The sequence below is a fragment of the Zonotrichia albicollis genome, chromosome 7 (genome assembly GCF_047830755.1).
Source record: "Zonotrichia albicollis isolate bZonAlb1 chromosome 7, bZonAlb1.hap1, whole genome shotgun sequence".
NCBI classification, from domain to species: domain Eukaryota; kingdom Metazoa; phylum Chordata; class Aves; order Passeriformes; family Passerellidae; genus Zonotrichia; species Zonotrichia albicollis.
In genome coordinates this window covers 9,689,973-9,708,991 of record NC_133825.1, presented here as the reverse complement: position 1 = coordinate 9,708,991, position 19,019 = coordinate 9,689,973, and the positions used below count along the sequence as shown (strand labels likewise).

The window sequence follows — 19,019 nt, the reverse complement described above, 5'->3', positions numbered from 1 at the left end:
CAATGTATTTCCTCCTGTCTGCAAAGGACACCCTTCTCCCTGGGGTGAGAAAGAGTCCTTTTCCTGCCCCGGGCAATGTTCTGAGGTAGGAGTAAATGTAATGACAGGGCCATGGCCAGACCCTCATGTTATTCCATCCCACATCATGTCATTGGCAGGGGCAGGAAAAGGGACAGGTGTCTTCCTAACATGGATCATGGGGAACATGGATCACCAGGGCTCTTTCCAATATGGGTCCTCCAATGAGGGATGAAGCTGGAGCTGGGCATGAAGCTCTTCTGCTGTTGGGGCACTGATAGAACGTCCCTTACCGGTGCTTCCATTCGTGATTGGTCAAGTCAGAGCGCTGGGTGAAACTCTTCCGACACTGGAGACACTCGAAGGGCCTCTTCCCTGTGTGGATGCACTGGTGCCTGATGAGGGTGAACTTATGCTTGAATCCCTTCCCACAGTCAGGGCAGCGGAAGGGCCTCTCCTCTGTGTGAATCCGCTCATGCAGACGGAGATTTGAGCTGGTCTGAAATCTCTTCCCACAGGTGGGGCACTGGTAGGGCCTCTCCCCAGTGTGGATGCGCTGGTGGATGATGAGGTGGGACTTGCGCTTGAAGCCCTTCCCACACTCAGGGCAGCAGAAAGGCCTCTCCCCAGTGTGAATGAGCTGGTGCCTGAGGAGATCAGAGCTTGTCTGAAAGCTCTTCTGGCACTCGGGACACTCGTAGGGCCTCTCCCCAGTGTGGATGCGTTGGTGGGTCACAAGGGTGGACCTGTAGCTGAAGCCCTTCCCACACTCCCCACACTCGTAGGGCCATTCCCCAGTGTGGATCATCTGGTGGCTGATCAGGGTGCTGTGCTGCCTGAAGCTCTTCCCACACTCTGAGCACTTGTAGCGCTTCTCCCCATCATGAAGCTGCTCACGAACCACCAGCTCTGTGCTCTGGCTGAAGCTTTCTCCACCTTCCTGACTCAGGGTGGGTCTTTCCTCCTCAGCGCCCCTTGGGCTGGGTTTGGAGCCCCTCTTCCTGTGGAATCTCCGGGAATTATCCTCCCCATTGAATTCCTGTGTCATGGAGCTGCTCAAAATGGCCTCTTCCTCCAGGTTCTGCCGTGGGGATTTGCCCTCCCTGGTCTCCATCCTCAGCTCCTTCTCTGGGGGAGGAAGGACAAGGAGAGGATGGGATTTGCCTCCATGCCAGAGGGAAGGGAAAGGAGATCCCCCGAGTGCATCTCCGGTAGGATGGTGTTGGCAGCAGGGTTGTCCTGCAGCTGGGGGCCGTGCTGGGCTGGGAGATGGAGCAGAAGAGAGGGGGAAAGGGGCACTGACTTCCTCCTCACCTGCCTGGGTGTCCTGGGGCATCTTCCTCTTCCTCGCAGTCTCTCCCTCCATCTGGCTAAGTTTTAGGAATGGGAAATCCTGTTTTGGGAGGAAAACAAGGAATGAGCACACTAAATTTTGCACCGGATTGAAGGCAAACTTGGGGGAGAGTCTAAGTCAGAATTCCAATTCAAAAACAAAATTAGGATCAAGGCAATGATACAGAAAAACTGCCTTAAACTCACAGAGTCGGGATATAACCTGACATCCTCTTGGTCAGGGTGGTGGCAGCCGTCCCATTAAATGGTGGCTGCAGTCCTGTTGGAGTGATGAATGTGATTCTGTCCAAGAAGTGATGCTGTAGAAAGGTCTGGTCTTTCTCCAAAGGTCCAGTGGTGGTTATGGAGATCTTGTCCTCTGGGAATCCAGTAGGCAAGCTGCTCCTTGTTGTAGCAAGGCTCAGCTTATATCCAGATAGGAATGTCTGGATCCTCCCCCTGGGTGGAGCATCCCACAATGGGATGATGGAATTTTATCAGTCCTGCAGAGACACTCAATGGCCCATTCACAGAAGATATCTCCCCTGCAGGGCGTTATCAGGGCTGAGTCATGGAAGAGATAAAGAACCCTGCCCCACCTGTTTATAGCAGTTGGTGAAGATGGGGATTGAAAACATGCATTTGGTTACATCTTGCATGGCAACCTGAAACAGTCGGGTAATCCCTGCTCAGGGGGTGAACACCATCCCCCTTACCCAAACTGGATCAGGTGTAAAACCCCCACGCTGGGAAGGCCACACACACAGGGGACAATGTCACACTTGCCCTGCTCCAGGTGAGGTCTCTGTCCCTGTCACTCTCTTTCACAGGCTGGGGGCTTTGCTGAATATTAGAGTAATTTTTCTCTTTGTCCCTGTCACCTTTGTGACAGCTACACAGAGCTTCCCCTTCCTTTTCATAATCCGTATTGGGCCTAATTTCGACTTTTCTTTCATCAGAATGTGCCAGCAGCTGAGCTGGAGCTGTGCAGGACCAATGGAATTTGGATTTGCCACAAAATAGCTTCTATTGTAAATTTATAAAATTTTGGGATTTGTTTGCCTTTCCATCCCAAGTGACTAGTGGGAAAAGCAAATTCAAGGCATTTTATCTAAGATTAATTTTGATTTCTGACAAGAAAAAACATTACTTTGTCCAGTGCCCAGGGTTGATCGAGGAGCCTCTGTGTCTCTCACCCTGGGGTGTGCTTCGGGAGGTTTTACCCCGTCCCAGACCATTCCCTAGGAGGTTTGTCCCAATTCCAGCCCCTTCCTAAATCCTCAGCCCCAAACCAAATCCCAGGTTCAGCCCTTCTGGGGGTTTGGGGGTGTCTCTCTCCCTCTGACCCCGATGATGTTTGGGTGGGGTCACAGCAGGGCTGAGAGGGACAGAGACCCCCCCGGCCTCCCCAGGTGTGAGAAGGTGGGAGAGCCCCCCCAGCCCCGAGCACCCTCAGCGGTGAGAGGGACACAGAGCCCCTGGTCCCCAGCCCTGCACAGGCATTGCCTGAGGCCAGAGGGATGGAGACCCCCCGAGCATCCCCCAGGGTGAGGGGACAGAGACTCCCGAGCACCCCCTGGCACAGGGGTGAGAGGGAGGGAGACCCCCCCAGGCATTCTCTGGGGTGAGAATGATGGAGACCCCCTGGGGAATGGCCTGGGGTGACAGGGACAGGGACAATCGCAAGAAATTCCTCCTGAGCGTCCCCCAGGGCAAGAGGCACAGAGACCCCTTGAGCATCCCCAGGGCACTGGACAAAATAAACTAGGCAGAAATCAAACTTAATCCTACATAAAATACTTTGATGAATATTTGATTTTCCCAAGAATCACATGTGATGGAAATGCAAACAAATCCCAAACAGGAATAAACTGACAATAGAAGAAATTCTGTGGCAATTCCACGTTTCATTGGTTCCTGCACAGCTCCAGCTCAGCTGCTGGCAGGTTCCAATAAAATAAAAGCAGAAATTAGGCCTAATACAGATTATTAAAAGGAAGGGGAAACTCTGTGTAGCTGTCACAAAGGTGACAGGGATGTAGAGAATAATGATTCTCACATTTGGCAAAGAACGCAAGCCTGTGAATTCCAGAGTTATTTGGGAATTTAACTACTTGAGCTGGGCTTTTTGTGGGATTTATAGCAGCCTTGTGTTCCTCACCATGGGGTGAATGAACCTTGTCAGTCTCGCTGGTAACATTTTCTCCCTTTCCTCCAGTGATTTTAACAAATTTTTCTAGGAAGGACAAGAAAATATCTTCTTTTTCACTGGCCAATCACAACAGCCATTTTCCTCATCATTTCTCCCATAAGTTCCCCGGGAGGAAGGAGGGACTGTCCAAGTTTCCAAGAGTTCTTCCAGAAAGAACCACAACCTCCTCAGAGAAGGGAACCATACTCTTGTCAAAGGCACTTGGAGTCAGACAACAGTGCCCTGAATTCACTGTGCCAAAATAATGTCACAGTCTGGTTACTCAAATTGTTATAGAGATTCCTCTGCCCAATTAAGGTGCTAATGAGGCCACATCCAAAGTGTACTTTATTGAAGAGTAAATGTGAGGTAGAGAGAGAGATGGAAAGAAAGAGAAAAGGGGAGAGAGCAATGGAGTGACAAGGGACAGAGACCTCCCCTGGAGCAGGGCAAGTGTGACATTGTCCCCTGTGTGTGTGGCCTTCCCAGAGTGGGGGTTTTACACCTGAGCCAGTTTGGGTTGGGGGGGTGGTGTTCACCCCCTGAGCAGGGATTACCCCACTGTTTCAGGTTGCCATGCAAGATGTAACCAAATGCACGTTTTCAATCCCCATCTTCATCAACTGCTATAAACAGGTGGGGCAGGGTTCTTTATCTCTTCCATGACTCAGCCCTGATAATGCCCTCCAGGGGAGATATCTTCTGTGAATGGGCCATTGAGTGTCTCTGCAGGACTGATAAAATTCCATCATCCCATTGTGGGATGCTCCACCCAGGGGGAGGATCCAAGAATTCTTACCTGGATATAAGCTGAGCCTTGCTACAACAAGGAGCAGCTTGCCTACTGGATTCCCAGAGGACAAGATCTCCATAACCACCACTGGACCTTCAGAAGAAGACCAGACCCTTCTACAGGATCACTGCTTTGACAGAATCACCTTCATCACTCCAACAGGACTACAGCCACCATTTATTGGGATTGCAGCCTGACCAAGAGGGTGTCAGGTTATATCCTGACTCTGTCAGTTTAAGGCAGGGTTTCTGTATCATTGCCTTGGTCTTCACTTTCTTATTAAATTGTATTCTGACATAGAGTCTCCCCCAAATTTACCTTAAACCAGTACAAAAGACAATGTGCACACCCTTTGTTTTCTTCCCAGAACAGGATTTCCCATTCCCAAACCTTGATTGGATGGAGGAGGAGACTGAGAGGAAGAGGAAGGAGCCTTGGGATACCCAGGCAGGTGAGGAGGAAGTCAGAGCCCCTTTCCCCCTCACTCCTGCTCCATCTCCCAGCCCAGCACAGCCCCCGGCTGCAGGACAACCCTGCTGCCAAGACCATCCTGCTGGGGATGCACTGGGGGGATCTCCTTCCACTTCCTTCTGGAATGGAGGCAAATCCCATCTTCTCCTTCCTTCCCCAGACAAAAAGCTGAAGGGAGGAAAAATCTCCTTGGCAGAACCTCATGGAAGAGGCTGTTGTGATTGACTCCACAGTGCAGAATTCTAATGGGGAGGAAAATCCCCAGAGATCCTGCAGGAAGAGGGGCTCCAAACCCAGCCCAGTATGCTCTGAGGAGGAAAGACTTACCCAGAGCCAAGAAGGTGGACAGAGCTTCAGACAGTTCTTGGAGCTGATGGCCCAGGAGCAGCTTCATGATAAGGAGAAGCCCCACAAGTGCTTGGAGTGTGGGAAGACCTTCAGACAGAGCAGCACCCTGATCAGCCACCAGATGATCCACATTGGTGAATGGCCCTACAAATGTGGGGAAAGTGGGAAGGGCTTCAGCTGCAGCTCCGCCCTCGTCACCCACCGACGCATCCACACTGGGGAGAGGCCCTACGAGTGCCCCACATGTGGGAAGAGGTTCCAGACCAGCTCAAATCTCCGCCTGCATGAGCGGATTCACACAGAGCAGAGGCCCTTCTGCTGCCCTGACTGTGGGAAGGGCTTCAAGCACAACTCCACCCTCATCACCCACCGGCGCATCCACACTGGGGAGAGGCCCTATGAGTGTCCCCAATGTGGGAAGAGCTTCACCACCAGCTCTGCCTTGAGCAGACACCAATGGAGGCGCCACTAAGGGAAGCCCTGCAAATGCCACAAAGGCAGGAACAGCTTCAGGCACCACTTCAGCTCCATCCCCCATTGGAGGGCCCACATTGGGAAGAGCTCTGGTGATCCATTTTCCCTGTGATCCATCTGGGAAGACACCTGTCCATTTTCCTGCCCTTGCCAAAAACATGATGTGGGATGGAAGAATATGAGAGTCTGGCCATGGCTGTGTCATTACATTTACTCCCACCTCAGATCATTGCCAAGGGCAGGAAAGGGACTCTCTCTCTCCCCCTGAGGAGAAGGGTGTCCTTTCTAGGCAGGGGAAATGCATGGCCAGGAAGAGCCTGTTGTTGATGCATTAGTTTTCCCTGTAAACAGTTTTTCTTATCCCTTCTGTTATCAATATTATTTCTGTTTCTGTTTGTTCCTTATCTCATTGCTGTTCCCAATAAATTGTTCTTATCCCAGCCTGGGATCTTTGCCATTTGTGCTTTCCATGGGAGGCGAGAGGGCAGTGAGGGCAGCGCGGTTTTAGCGGGGGCAGGAAATTGGGGAATCCCATTCCTGCACCCCGGCCTGTGGAAACCGAGCATCCCAGCTGGTCCCAGCCCTGGTGGCCATGGCAACAGCCTTGGGAGCGGGTCCCTGGCTGGGGCTGTGGGAACCTCTTCCCTCTGATGCCCAGGGACAGGAGTGGAGGGAACGGCTGCAGCTGAGTTGGGGCAGGCTCAGGTTGGATGTCAGGAAAAGGTTTTTGCCCAGAGGCTGCTGGGGCCCTGCCCAGGCTCCCCAGGGAAGGGTCCCAGCTCCAGGGCTCTCTGAGCTGCAGCAGCGTTTGGACAGCGCTGCCAGGCCCAGGCTGGCATTGTTGGGGTGTCCTGTGCAGGGCCAGCAGTTGGACTGGAGGATCCTGATGGGTCCCTCCCAGCTCAGCCAATTCTGTGGTTCTGGGATCCCATGAGCCTGGGGATGGGGCTGCCAATGTTTGCCATGGCAACGGGCTGTGGCTGCAGGCCTGAGCTGGTGTCCATGGCAACCACCCCTGGCATGGGGCCTCCATGGAGCTGCTGAGGGACTGAGCATAGCAACAGGGGGCTGGTAATGGTTGCTATGGAAACTGACCATAGCAACAGAGGGCTGGTGATGGTTGCTATGGGAACCAACCATAGCAACAGTGGGCTGCTGATGGCTGCCATGGAAACTGACCATAGCAACAGGGTAGCTGGTGATGGTTGCCATGGAAACTGAACAGAACAAGAGAAGGCTGGTGATGGTTGCCTTCTAAGGATCAGATTTGTCACAGGCCCTCAGAGAGGTTCCATGGGGACTTTCCAAGAGTCTCTAGCCTGTTCCAGAGCTGGAATGTCACAGGCACAGACAGGGGCTCCATGGAGACCTCCCAGGGCTTTCTGGGATGGTAAAGAGCCCTGTGGTCAGAGGCAGTCACAGCCATTCTGTGGTGACATCCCGGGGCACCTTGGGCTGCAAAGCCACCGATCTGTCACAGGCACTCACGGGCACTCCACAGTGGTATCCCAAGAGTCCCCAGGCTGCCAAAGAGCCGGGATGTCCCAGACACTCACAGGGGTTCATGTCATGGGCACAGTGGTAGCTTCAGTCAAAGTTATTACAGAAGTTCCTGTTGGGTCACGAGGTTGAGAAATGAGCCCTAATAGCCCCCACAGATTCCCAAATACCCCCAAGGATGTCCAGGCTTTCTAAACTCCTTCTGGGAGAGCCACATTGGAGCAGCTGTTTCCAGTCCCAGCTGCAGACTTTTCAAGAGTGTGTGTGTAAAGAATTATAAAGTGGGAAATAAACCTTTGTAGAATTTGTCCCACAGGATTAGGGATGTCAAACCAGATATATTTATATAAATATGTATTATCTATTATGGTAATTATTAGAGAAAATTGTCTAAATCAGAAATATTTAACAATGATTTAAGAGATGTATAATATATTATATAGAGCACTAAGAAATTATTTCAAAGCAACTGTATTAAAGCAAAATCTGTAATTAAGCAGAGATTGATGTCACTCCTGCAGACCATTGACTGTGGGCAAGTCCCTTTGGCTCAGCCAGGAGCAGTGACCTTGAGGGGTGTCTCCACTGCAGGGAGGAATCCCGACCTCCCCCAAGAAGGGAAATGTCAGGAGACGCTGCCGTTAAAATTTGGGACGGGGCTTTTCTAGTCTGAGGTGCTGCCCTGTCAGTCAGATGTGCCCAGGCTGGGCCAGCTCAGCAGCTCTGCAGAAGCTCTCAGTGGTGTCACTTGGTTGTTCCTTTCTCGGGGGATTTTTCCAGCTCTGCCACATCTTCAATTCCCTCTGAGGAAACTGAAATTTGGGATGGAGGAGTCAGGCTGGTTTCAGCATGATTCACCCCAAAAGCAGCGTGATCCCCTCCTTCATTTCCCACTGGGGGCTTTGCAAACAGGGCCTTGCTTGAGTTGTTGGAGCCCATTGCAGGCAGAGCCTCCTGCTCCAGCAGGAACTGCCTTTCCTGTGCCATGAACAGGGCAGGTCCCACTGCAGGAAAAGCCCCAGGCCAGCCCCAGCACAGGGAAGGGCTCGGGCACAAGGGCAGAGTGCTGTGCTGGGAGCTGGGCCAGGGAGAGCCTGAGGCACCAAAGGCACCTTGGCAGCAGCAGCTGCTTGCAGGCCATGGCCAGAAGCCTCCCTTGGCAGCCCGGCCTGGTGGCCACCATTTCAGAGCTGCTGCCCCAGGGCTCATTCCTGGCTGGGCTCTGAAAAGCCATTTCTGCTCCAGGAGCCTGACTGGGAAGCCATTGGCCCCAGCACCTTGGGGACAAGATATTAATGACAAAACTCTTCATGGCAGCAGAGCCAAGGCAGGGGCAGAGGAAAGGGGAGAGCCAGGCCCAGGGGACAGGGCTGCCATGGTGATGGCTGTGAGGTCACTGCCCCTGCAGCAGCCTGGCTGCCCTCAGCAGACATTCTGGCCAGAAGCGTTGTGAGGGCACCCAGCACATCAGAGAACCCACACTACAGGAATTCTGTCACTGGGGATGAGAGGGTTTCAATGGGCAAGGCTGCACAAATCTCCTGCTCTTGGACAATTCTTGGGATGGGGAATCCACTTCTCTGGAAAGACAGCTGCAATTTCCATCCACTTTCTTAATTGTAAAATATTTCCTCCTTCTAACAAATGTTAATTTGTCCCCATTCATTTTAAAGATACTGACCTGTTTTCTGTCACTGTATGGTTTAGTTGAAAATAACTTTGAATGCTATTTTTCCCTTTTCACAGACATTGGAGAGGACTCAAAAATCTCCCAGAATGGGGTTTGGAGGCCTCATCACAAAACCAGCAGGGAGAGTCTGCGGCCTCTGTGGTCAGTGGAGTAGAGACTGAGGACTGAAAGGGAATAGCCTGGGAGGGATTGAATGGCAATGTCAGGCTGGAGCTTTTCTTCCTGGAGGATATATGCATGAGAAGGAAATAATGGCACCAAGGGCAGCTGGAGAGGCCCACACTCAACACCAGCAGAAAGGAATTTCCCTGTAAGGGCAGGGCTGTGGTGCAGCACATCCTCAGAAGGAGCCTGGAGCAGCCCACGGCCCTGTGTGGGCAGGCAGAGGCAGGCAGGAGGCAGAGCTGTCAGCAAAGGAAGGGACCAGCCAGGTGGGGCAGCCGGGGCTGTGTGACATCACAGGATATCTATGTGATATCACAGGGGCAGTATGACATCACGGGAGCTGTGTGAGGTCCCTGGGGAGGTCACTCTACCCTGGCCCCCCTCACAGCTCCCCGCAGAGGAGTCCAACCCTGCTCGTGCACAGCGGGGTCCCCTGTCCCCCCGGGTCCCCCCGCCCCCGGCCCCGCAGCCTCCCCCAGAGGATGTTCCACAAGATCGACTCCAGAGCCTGACACGGGGACGGGGGGCCGGGGCCCTGGGGGTGGCACAGAGGGACAGGGACCCCCCGACAGCGTCCCCGTGTCCCCCAGGGCCAGAGCCTGGGCCAGGGCTCCTTCACCCTGCCACCAACGAGGCCTTGAGAGCGCTGAAAAAATCCCCAGCAAGGGAGCAGCAAAAACCAGATTGAATATTAAGACACAGCAGCACAAATTTCCTTGGCAAGAGTCACTCTGCTCCTGACTGGACACTTCAGGCACAACAAGGAAACAAAGCAATAACTAAACCAAACAGAATCCAAACAATCAAACCAGAAATTTACTGAGAACCGGGGCTTTCATTCCTAAGGAAAAGAACTGTCCTTCTTATCTAGGTGCCCATGACCAGAATTGGGATTTCACCTCCAGTATTCCCTATTGTGACAGAGTGGAGGAGTTTCTTGGCAAAAGACATTTCATATGTGGGGAGTGTTGCAGTGTGTTGCAATTTCCTGCTTTAAACTTCCAAGCCCCTTCCCAGGTTTGGCAATATCTCTCTTCCCCTTCCCCTTTGCCGCCTGCTGGGCTGTCAATCAGTCTTAACATTCCAGCAGGGCCATCATGTGGTTGGTCAGGTTCAAAAGATGCCCCTGTGCCCAGAGGTCATTGGTCTGTCTGGTTGTCATCGTTCCCTGAGACCCTGCCTCTCCCACCTGGTTGGTGGCTCACCTGTCCCTTCCCTCCCCCTCCCCCCGGAGCTTAAAAAGTCACTCAGGCCATGCGGTCGGAATTCTGTTGGAGCTGTTACCTAAGATTCAGATGTCTCTGACCATGGAATAAACTCTTGATATTAACCCTCCGGCAGGACCTGTCTCCTTTTCCTCCTCACCTTAGCCTGAAGCTCTCCCACCTGAGGCAAACTGAGTTTCTACAAGCCTGGACTTCTTTCGGCGCTCAGCTGCACCATCCAGCCAGCCAAAAGTGTCTCTGAGGGGAAACACCACAGTTGCCACCTTTGGCCCAGGAGCAGGGGTCAGACGAACCCAGGCACAATCTACCTGGTAATATTGGGATCTTATTCCAATAGGGGAGGAAGGGGCAGGTCCAGGCCTTCCCTGCCCAGGAACCCCAGCCCTCCCCTGCCCTGGAACCCCAATCCACCCCAGAGCCTCTATCCCAGCCCAGCAGTGTCTGCCAGTCCCTGGCACAGCACAGGCAATGCTCCACAGCCACCTCTGCAGCCCCAGCCCAGCTCCTGAGGGACCAAATGAGCCCAAGGCCCACCTGGGGGAAGGGCCCAGGATGACCACGGGGTATTGAAGGCCGACCACAAGGCAAGGACACATCTTGACCCTACCTCCTCTTGGAATTTCCATCTAAACACTACTGGAATCCAGGAGTTGGTACCTCTGTGTATGCTCCTCTGTATCCTTTTTGCCTCTTTCTCTTTCTGTCCTTTTCTTCTATTTCGGTCCTTTTGCAAATTTGAGTAAGGTAAAATTCAAATAGCTTAGAGTTTGTGAAGTTGAATGGGCCAAGTCAGTGCCTTCGGAAGTGTTCTGTGTTGATTGAATGTCATATTAAATCTTTTGCCAAAAATTCTCTGATTTTCTAAAGTTATCAGTAAAGACTGTTTGGTTGTTTTGAGCTCCTGAGAATCTCTTGTTGGTGTTTCTCCAGGGAGTCCAACTCAGAATACACAAACAATTGTAACTCCTTTTAAATATCTCCTTAACAGAGTTTTCTACTGGATGGAAGTCAGGGCTTGTGTGTCCTGCTTGGCCCAGCCCAGGCAGGGCTTTCCCAGCCACATTCCACACTCCATTTCCCAGCTGGAGCTGCTGGTGCCTCTGAGTTGTGCTGCCCCAGCCCCAGGGACGCTCTCCTTGTCTGCCCGTTCCCCCACGGTCTCTGGGCAGGGATGGCCTCAGTGGGAGCTGCTGACATCCTCAGCACCTTGGAGGCTGCTGCTGAATTTTCCTGCTGCAGAGGCTTGTTCAGCCTTCAGCTCTTCAGTGCAGGAATTCAGTGCCCCAGGGCTCATTAACATTCAGAACAGCTAAACAAGCTAAGCTTCTGGGAATAATTTGATTTAAGTGTTCAAATGTGACGTTAATTAGTCAGATTTCAGAAGCCAATTCAATGTGAATACCCTGAATTTAGAAAAACAGCAAGAAAATATGTTTTATGTCCTGTAATTTGTTTTTACTAGTAATTCATTGAAATGTGCAATCTCCAATTGACATTGAATCCAAGTACCTCCTCAGGCAGTTTGACTGGGTATGAAAATCAAGACCTTTCATGGCTGACAGTCAATCAGACTCTGTCCCTACCATCATCCCACCATTTTCTCCATCCAAGGCTGGCACTCAGAGCAGCCTTGTGCAAATCTGAGCTCCCTCCAGCCCACACTTGACCTAGGCAACAGACCACAGTTGAACAGGATATAACTTAACAAAAATTACACCATTAAAATAACAATCACACAATTACAAACTCTTCCCTGAGCTATGTGCAATGTCCCAGCATGTCTGATGAGTCCACTGTTCATAAGTGATTTGCATACTAAAATTAATTTTTGACTAATGTTGTTCTGTGATAGATATAAGCACAATTAAGTTCTTGTATCAGGATTCTTGTCCTGGACTGAGGACAGAACAGCTCAAACAATTCCTGATTTGCAAATCTATCAGTGGTGGATGGAGAAGGGAGGTCAGGCTGCTCTTGGTGTTGAGGAAATGCTAAAAGCAGCCTGACATTTCATCTGCTCATGCCCTGGCTGATCTCCCCTCTTTCCCCTTCCACCCATTGGCTTTTGTCTCCCCCCAGCTCCCTGGTTAAGAGCCCGGCTCTGTGTTCTCCATCCCCTCCTGGCTGGCACTGCCAGGCTGGCATGTGGAGCCCCTCAGCCTTCCCTGCTCCAGGCTGGACCAGCGCAGCTCCCTCAGCCTCTGCTCACAGCCCAAGGGCTCCAGCCCCACCTCGGAGGCCCTTCCCAGACCCTGCTCCAGCTGCCAGACATCTTTCCTGCCCTGGGCAACCCAACCCAGGCCCCAGGGACCTGGATAATCCCCGTCCCTGATGTCCTGGTCACACAGCCCTGGCCCCTTGTCCCCTGTCAGGCTCTGGGGTGGATCCTGTGGAACATCCTTTGGTGGAGGCTGTGGCTCCAGGTGGGCCAGGGGGATCCCGGGGGACAGGGACCCTGCTGGGCATGGACAGCATTGGAGTTGTTGGGAGAAACTGTGAGGGGGAACTGGGGCAGAGTGACCAACCCAGTGACCTGACACAGCCCTGCTGGGATGTCACACAGCCCCTCTGGGATGTCACAGCCTTCTCTGTGAGGTCACAGTCCATTCTCCAATGTCACACAGCTGGTCTCTGATGTCACACCAGAGTCTGTGATGCCATAGTCTGTACTGTGATGTCAGACCTCTGCCCTGTGATGTCACAGCTGGATCTCTGATGTCACAGAGGCAGACTATGATGCCATTGCTGCTCGATGACCTCACCTAACCCACTCTGTGATGTCATAGCCCACTCTGTGACCACATGGTACCAGATGATAAATTGTCTTCACCAGGTGAACTCACACCTGGAGCTTGTTCTCCACAACCCCAGGACAGTGGAAACCACACAGTGCCCATTGTGTGAGAAGGGAACTGGAAGTTCAGCAGCCTCACTGTCCTGCCAGCTCAGCCAGGCCCACAGGAACATTGGGGTCCATGACCACCAGGGACCACCAGGGAGACCCCCAGGACAGGAGAATGCATGGGTAAATGGGAGGGGAAATATATTAATGATTTTGGAGAAATGATTCTCATATGTATTTTTAGTCCAGGACAATCAATGAATATGTATGCAAAATACAGAAAATAAAGAGAAACTCTCCTGTACTCAGCCTGCACAGCTTTGGGAGGAGCTCCCCCCGTGCATCCAGCTGAATAAAGAATGCTGCTTCTTAATGCTACATTGGGGTTAAGGAATTTTCTGTTTTACTAAATTTTTGGTAACACTCCCACTGCCAAGGAAAGCTCTGTCTGCTGCTGTTCACAAACAGAGAAGGGCTGGTGGCAGATGTGGGGCTCAGAGGCTGCCTGGGACACAGTGACCATGAAATAATGAAGTGTTCAATGTTCTGTGAAGGAGGGAGGGGCAGCAACAAAACTTCTGCCCTGGAAATAGGAAGGGCAGACTTTGGCCGGGTTAGGCTGCAGATTTGGGGAATACCTAATCAGGTACTGATTGCTTTAAGGGAAACAGCCCTTAAAAACAAAGGGGTCCTGGAAGGATGGACACATTTCAAGAAAGTAATCATAAGGGGAAAGAAGCAGCCTGTCCCAGTGTGGCGAAAGATGAGCTAGTGAGGAAAATGACTGGCCTGGCTGCCCATGGAGCTTTTCTGGAGACTCAGGAGTGTAAAAACGACCAGCAACTCAGGAAGTCTTTAAGGATGTTGCTGGGTCATACAGAAAGAAAAGCTGAGAGTTGAAAACTCTATTAAAACTTAACCTGGAGGGTTCTGCAAAAAGAATAAAAATGTTTTAATAAAAAAAATAGCAAAAAGGAGGAGGAATAGGAGAACATCTACTCTTTATTGGATGCAGTGGAGAATATAGTAACAAAAGATAAGGAAAAGGCTGAGCTACTTTACCCCTAGTTTGTTTCAATTTTCAATATTAGGAGAGGATATCCTCAGGACAAGTGTTCTCCTGAGCTGGTAGATGGGCACAGGGAGCAGAACAGGCCCTGGAATCCAGGAGGAAGCAGTGGGTGACCTGCTGAGCCACTCAGATGCTCACAGGTGAATGGGATCGGACAGGATCCATCCTAGGCCAATGAGGGAGCTGTGGATGAGCTCCCCAAGCTGCGCTCCATCATTTACCATCAGTCCTGGCTCAGCAGGGAGCTCACAGAGGACTGGAGGTGCCAGTGTGAGCCCATCGCCAAGAAAGGCTGGAAGGAGGAGCTGGGCAACTCCAGGCCTGTCAGCCTGACCTGGGTGCCTGGAGAGGTTATGGAACAGATCACCCTGAGTGCCATCACAGGGCACCCACAGGATGGCACTCACAGGGCACTTCCAGCTGATGGGAACAAACTTTCTGGCTGACTGCAGAGGCCAGGACAAACCTGGGTGGTTTCCCTGCCATCCCCCAGCCCTTGCTGGCCCCAGGACTGATGGCATTTGTGCTCCCTCAGGTTCATGTCCCCACACCAACAGCATGGGGGTGCTCCCCCTGCTCTCTGCAATGCAAACAGGGGCTGCTGAGCCAGTGCTGCCGTGTCTGTGCCTGCAAGGATGGGGCACCTGTGTGAGCTGGGGGAGAGGCCAGGGCTGCAGAAGGGGGATGTGATTGGCAGCTCCATCAGGACATTCTGGAACAAGGCCCTGGGCTGTGCAGCACTCTGGGGATGAATCAGCCCCTGCTCTGCTGCTCCTTCCCGTCTGCCCCAGGGCCCTTGCAGAGCACCAGCCATGCTGCCCTCAGCTGCCATGGCAACGCTCAGGACAAAGCGGTGCCAGGGCTGTTCCAGGTACAGTTGCAGTGACACTCCTTGGTGCCACCAGGTGCCATGGCAATGGCCACGGGGACCCGTTCCTTGGTTTGGTGCCATGGCAACCAGTGCCCAGAGCCGTTGTGATGGTTGGTGGCCATGGAAAGCTGCCCTGGGCCCTTGCTCAGGGCTGGTGTCAGTGCCCAGAGCCAGAGGGGATCCCTTGCGGGGGGCTGTGCCATGGCCACCTGCCCTGTGCCGCGCTGGCCGCTCAGGCACCAGGAACCAGCAGCCAACGGCACTGCCAGGGCCAAAGGCCAGGTCAGCCAGACAGAAAGGGGCAGGGCTGGGCACTGTTTCCATGGCAACCGGCACTGGGGGGACACCTGGGTCACCTGGCCTGGCAGTTGCCATGGAAACCCCTGGCAGGGACTGAGGGCACAGCCCCTAGCACTGAGACACTGCTGGGCCGGGTGCTGAGCACAGGGCTGAGCATGCAGAGATGGTTTTGTTCTTGCTGAGCTGCAGCACAGCCAAGGCCTGTCCTGCCCCTCATCAGCCACACTGGGGAGGGGCTGGGGCTGCGGGGGAGCTGGGCAGGGGACACAGCCAGGACAGGGGACCCCAACTGAGCCCGGGCATAGCCCAGACCAGAGCACATCATGCTCAGGGTGTGATGAGGGGAACAGGGAGGAAGGGGGGAATTTTGGAGGGAGGGCTTTTGCCTTCCCAGGGAACACTTAGGCAAGAGGGGGCCCTGTTTTACCCATGGGCAGGGTCACTACCAAAGACACAGACACCAACCTAAGGAATTGTGTCATTTATATCATGCACAGCTGCCAAGAATTACAAAAGGATAAACTCAGCAAAGCACATCATCATTAGCAAAGAATTACAAAGGAAGATCAGCAATCCATCATAACTCATCGTTACATTTTGATGACCAATCCCTTGGTGAAACACTAGAGGTGTTTGTGGCAGACAAAGATTCTGGCTGACTATCAAGGTACACCTTACAGACATCAGTTATACTTTAGTGACACGGTTCTTCATTCTTTTTTCTCAATCTCATTCCAATTAGGAACAAGAATTCTGTTTGTCCCTGGAGCTGGCACCTTTTTAATTCCAGAATAATGCCCCCAGGCCCTTTGCTGTTCAGCTTTCCCATGCTGTCTGTGGCTAACAAGGCTTGGGGAGCCCTTTCCCCTCTGGCTGGAAGGGGCCGGGTCCCAGTCCCTGAGGGGCACCCAGGCTCCTGGATGGAATTCCTGTGCAAGTCCCTCAGTGTCACAGCAGCCTTCACATGGAGCCCCGTGGATCAGAGCATTTCCCAAAGGGGGCCTTGGGGCAAACAGGGAGATCTGGTATGGCAGGATGTGTTAAACAATATAAACAATATATACATATTGTTTTACACATATGTGTATACACATATATACCCACATATATATGTGAATATATTTATGTCTATATTAATTATATATATATATGTCTTATTATACTATAAGTATGTATCTAGATATTTATGATATCAATATTTCACTTGTACAAATGCATATCAGGTCAAGATTAAAACCTTCTGTTGCTCAGTGTGGGAGCATTCCAACAATCATTGTTCCTTCTGAATGTGCTGTTTCCTATGTACTCTCAACAAATTCATCTTTGTCTGCCCAAACCCACAAGGCCTTTTCCTTTTCCATTTGCAATTTTTTGATGCATTTGAAGACATCCAGGGGTGCAGCTTCTTTTACTCGACTGCCCCACTGCTCCCACGGGGCTCCGACCTCAGCCCACTCCAGAGCCAGGGAACTCCAGGGAAGGGTTTCCCATCTGGGAATTTCTGAGGGGACTGATTCCTCACATTTACATTGAACAAGTGACATTTTGTTGGCATCTGGCCAGACTGTGCCAGTTTTGTTTTACCAGTGGGCAGGTTCAGCACCAAAGACACAGATAACAACTGAAGGAATCAGTGTCATTTCCTGCAGTTCAGAGCAGCAAAGAATCACAAAAGGAGCAGCTCAGCAATGCACCCAACCACCCCCACCAAAGATTGCCTGCAGTGATTAACAAAGATCCAGCAGCATTTACCCTCAGCCTTTACCATCCCCCAGACCCACACAGCAGCTGGGGAAGCTGTCACAGCCAAGGGCTGCAGAGCCATTCCTGGGCACTGGCAATTCCTGCAGGTGCCTCCAGCCCCAGGTGAGGCTCCAACCCTGCTGGGAGAGGGCCCAGCTCTGACAGTGCTGAATGAACAAACTGACAGCACTGCTAGTGTGGCCACATCTGCTTTCATCCTCCTCTTGCGTCCCTCCCAAAGCCTGGCCAGGGCTCAAGGAGGAACCAAGGGAGGTGACTTTGACCATACAGCCCCAAACAAGGCCAGATGTCAGATTTCACGGCTTTGTCTGGCTTCTAAATACACAAAGGTCAATACATGTTTCACTAATGAGTGGCTACATCTATCACAGGGCTAATGACCATGCATATCTCATTAGGGAGCAGATACAAAGATAACCTTTGCTTGGAAGGCTCATCCAGAGGCCACCTTTGGCTCAGGGCCTGCTGTCCAGGCCTCACTCAGGGCTGGTGTCCAGGCCTTGGCCCTTCAGGGACGTGGTTTAGTGCTGGGCTTGGCACTGATGGGTGAGCAGCTGCACTGGGTGAGCTCAGAGGGCTTTTCCAACAGAAAGGATTCTGTGATTCCATGATTCTATCCACTGCATTCAGCTGGGGCTATTTTAGCAGCATTCCTTTGCTCCAAAAGTTCCCTCTTGCCCAGCTCCTGGGACCTGAGGCTTCAGGTCCTTCAGCTCCTGGTGCTGAACTGCTCATGCTGAACGAGACAACTCGGAGAGAAGAACACAGTCCATGCAATTCCTTCTGGGACACGGAGAGGGGAGGCTGTGTAAGCAGGAGCATTGTTTGCTGTGGCCTCCTCTCTGCCCTTCACGCCTTTCAGCGCTTTGAACCAGCCAAGAGCTTTCTCCAAGAGTACAATGGAGCAGCTGTTCCTGCTCCCAGGCCTGGCTCTCTCCAGTCTCTGCCCTTGCCTGGTTCTGTCCCTCTTGCTGTGCCCTCTGTTCCCCCAGGACTGTGGCACTGGCACAGATCCAGTGCTCCAGAGCCTCCTTTCTGTGCCCTTGGAGCTGCCTGGGCACAGCAGCCTTTTCCATCTGGAAGCTCCCCATGGACAGGGAGTGCCCAGCTCTGCTCCTTGCACAGCCTCCAGGAGCCCAGGGCTGCCATCTCCAGTCCCTGCTGGCACTGGGGGCTCCCAGGTGCCTCAGGCTGCTGTGACACCGCTGCACACGGGAGGGAAGAGGGGCAGGGGCTGTGCTCAAAGTCAGCTCCATCTGCTGCTGCTGCTGCTGTTGCTGCTGTGGGGTCATTTGTGCAGCCCTGGCCCAGAGTCAGGGATCAGATCCTGCCAGTCTCTTCCAGCCCTGGCTGCTCAGAGTTTGGGCCTTGGAGCCTCAGGTGACCAAAGGCAGCTGCTGCTGGTCCCTCTGTGTGCCCATGTTCAGGAGTGCTGCTCCATCAGTCTGTGCCCAGCAACGGGGAAAAGCCTCAGCCCTGCAGGGCCAGGAGCTGCCGGGCTCTGCCTGAGCAGCTCAGCCAGCAGGAAGGGAGCTGCTCCACACAGGAACCAGGAGCAATGGACATTCCTTTGATAGGACATGTTTTCTATTTAAAGGATTAAAAAAAAAAAAAAGGAAAAAAAATAGGTAAATTGTAAAAGATAAGAATAAAATAATAAAATCCAAGTGTTAGTGAAAAAACATAACATAATGTTAGTAAAAAAACAAAACATAAAGGCAAGGTTACATTCTTTGCATTAAAAGGTAAATGATCTTTTCAAAAAGAGAACTCAGTTATTTACATTGTAAATGTGCTGATGGCATGGATCCATCTTTGTGACCTCAAAAGCCTCTTAAAAGATTTTGGGCTTTGTTTCCCACATTGGTATTTGAAATTGTGCTCGAAGCAAGAGGAAATTGCTTAGTGCCCTTCCAGCTCCAAGCAGGACTGGGAATGGAAACTCTGTCAAAGCCCAAATAC

The 19,019-nt window shown here is 52.2% G+C and overlaps 1 protein-coding gene across 1 annotated transcript in view; it reads right to left on the bottom strand.

Annotated features, from left to right (window-relative positions):
* Positions 1-307: 307 nt before the first annotated feature.
* The window catches only part of LOC141729587 (uncharacterized), a 146,304-nt gene continuing 127,592 nt past the window's right edge, over positions 308-19,019 (bottom strand). The window contains 2 exon segments of the mRNA XM_074544289.1: positions 308-907; positions 2,547-2,557. Of these exon segments, the coding sequence (XP_074400390.1) occupies positions 308-907; positions 2,547-2,557 (611 nt within the window).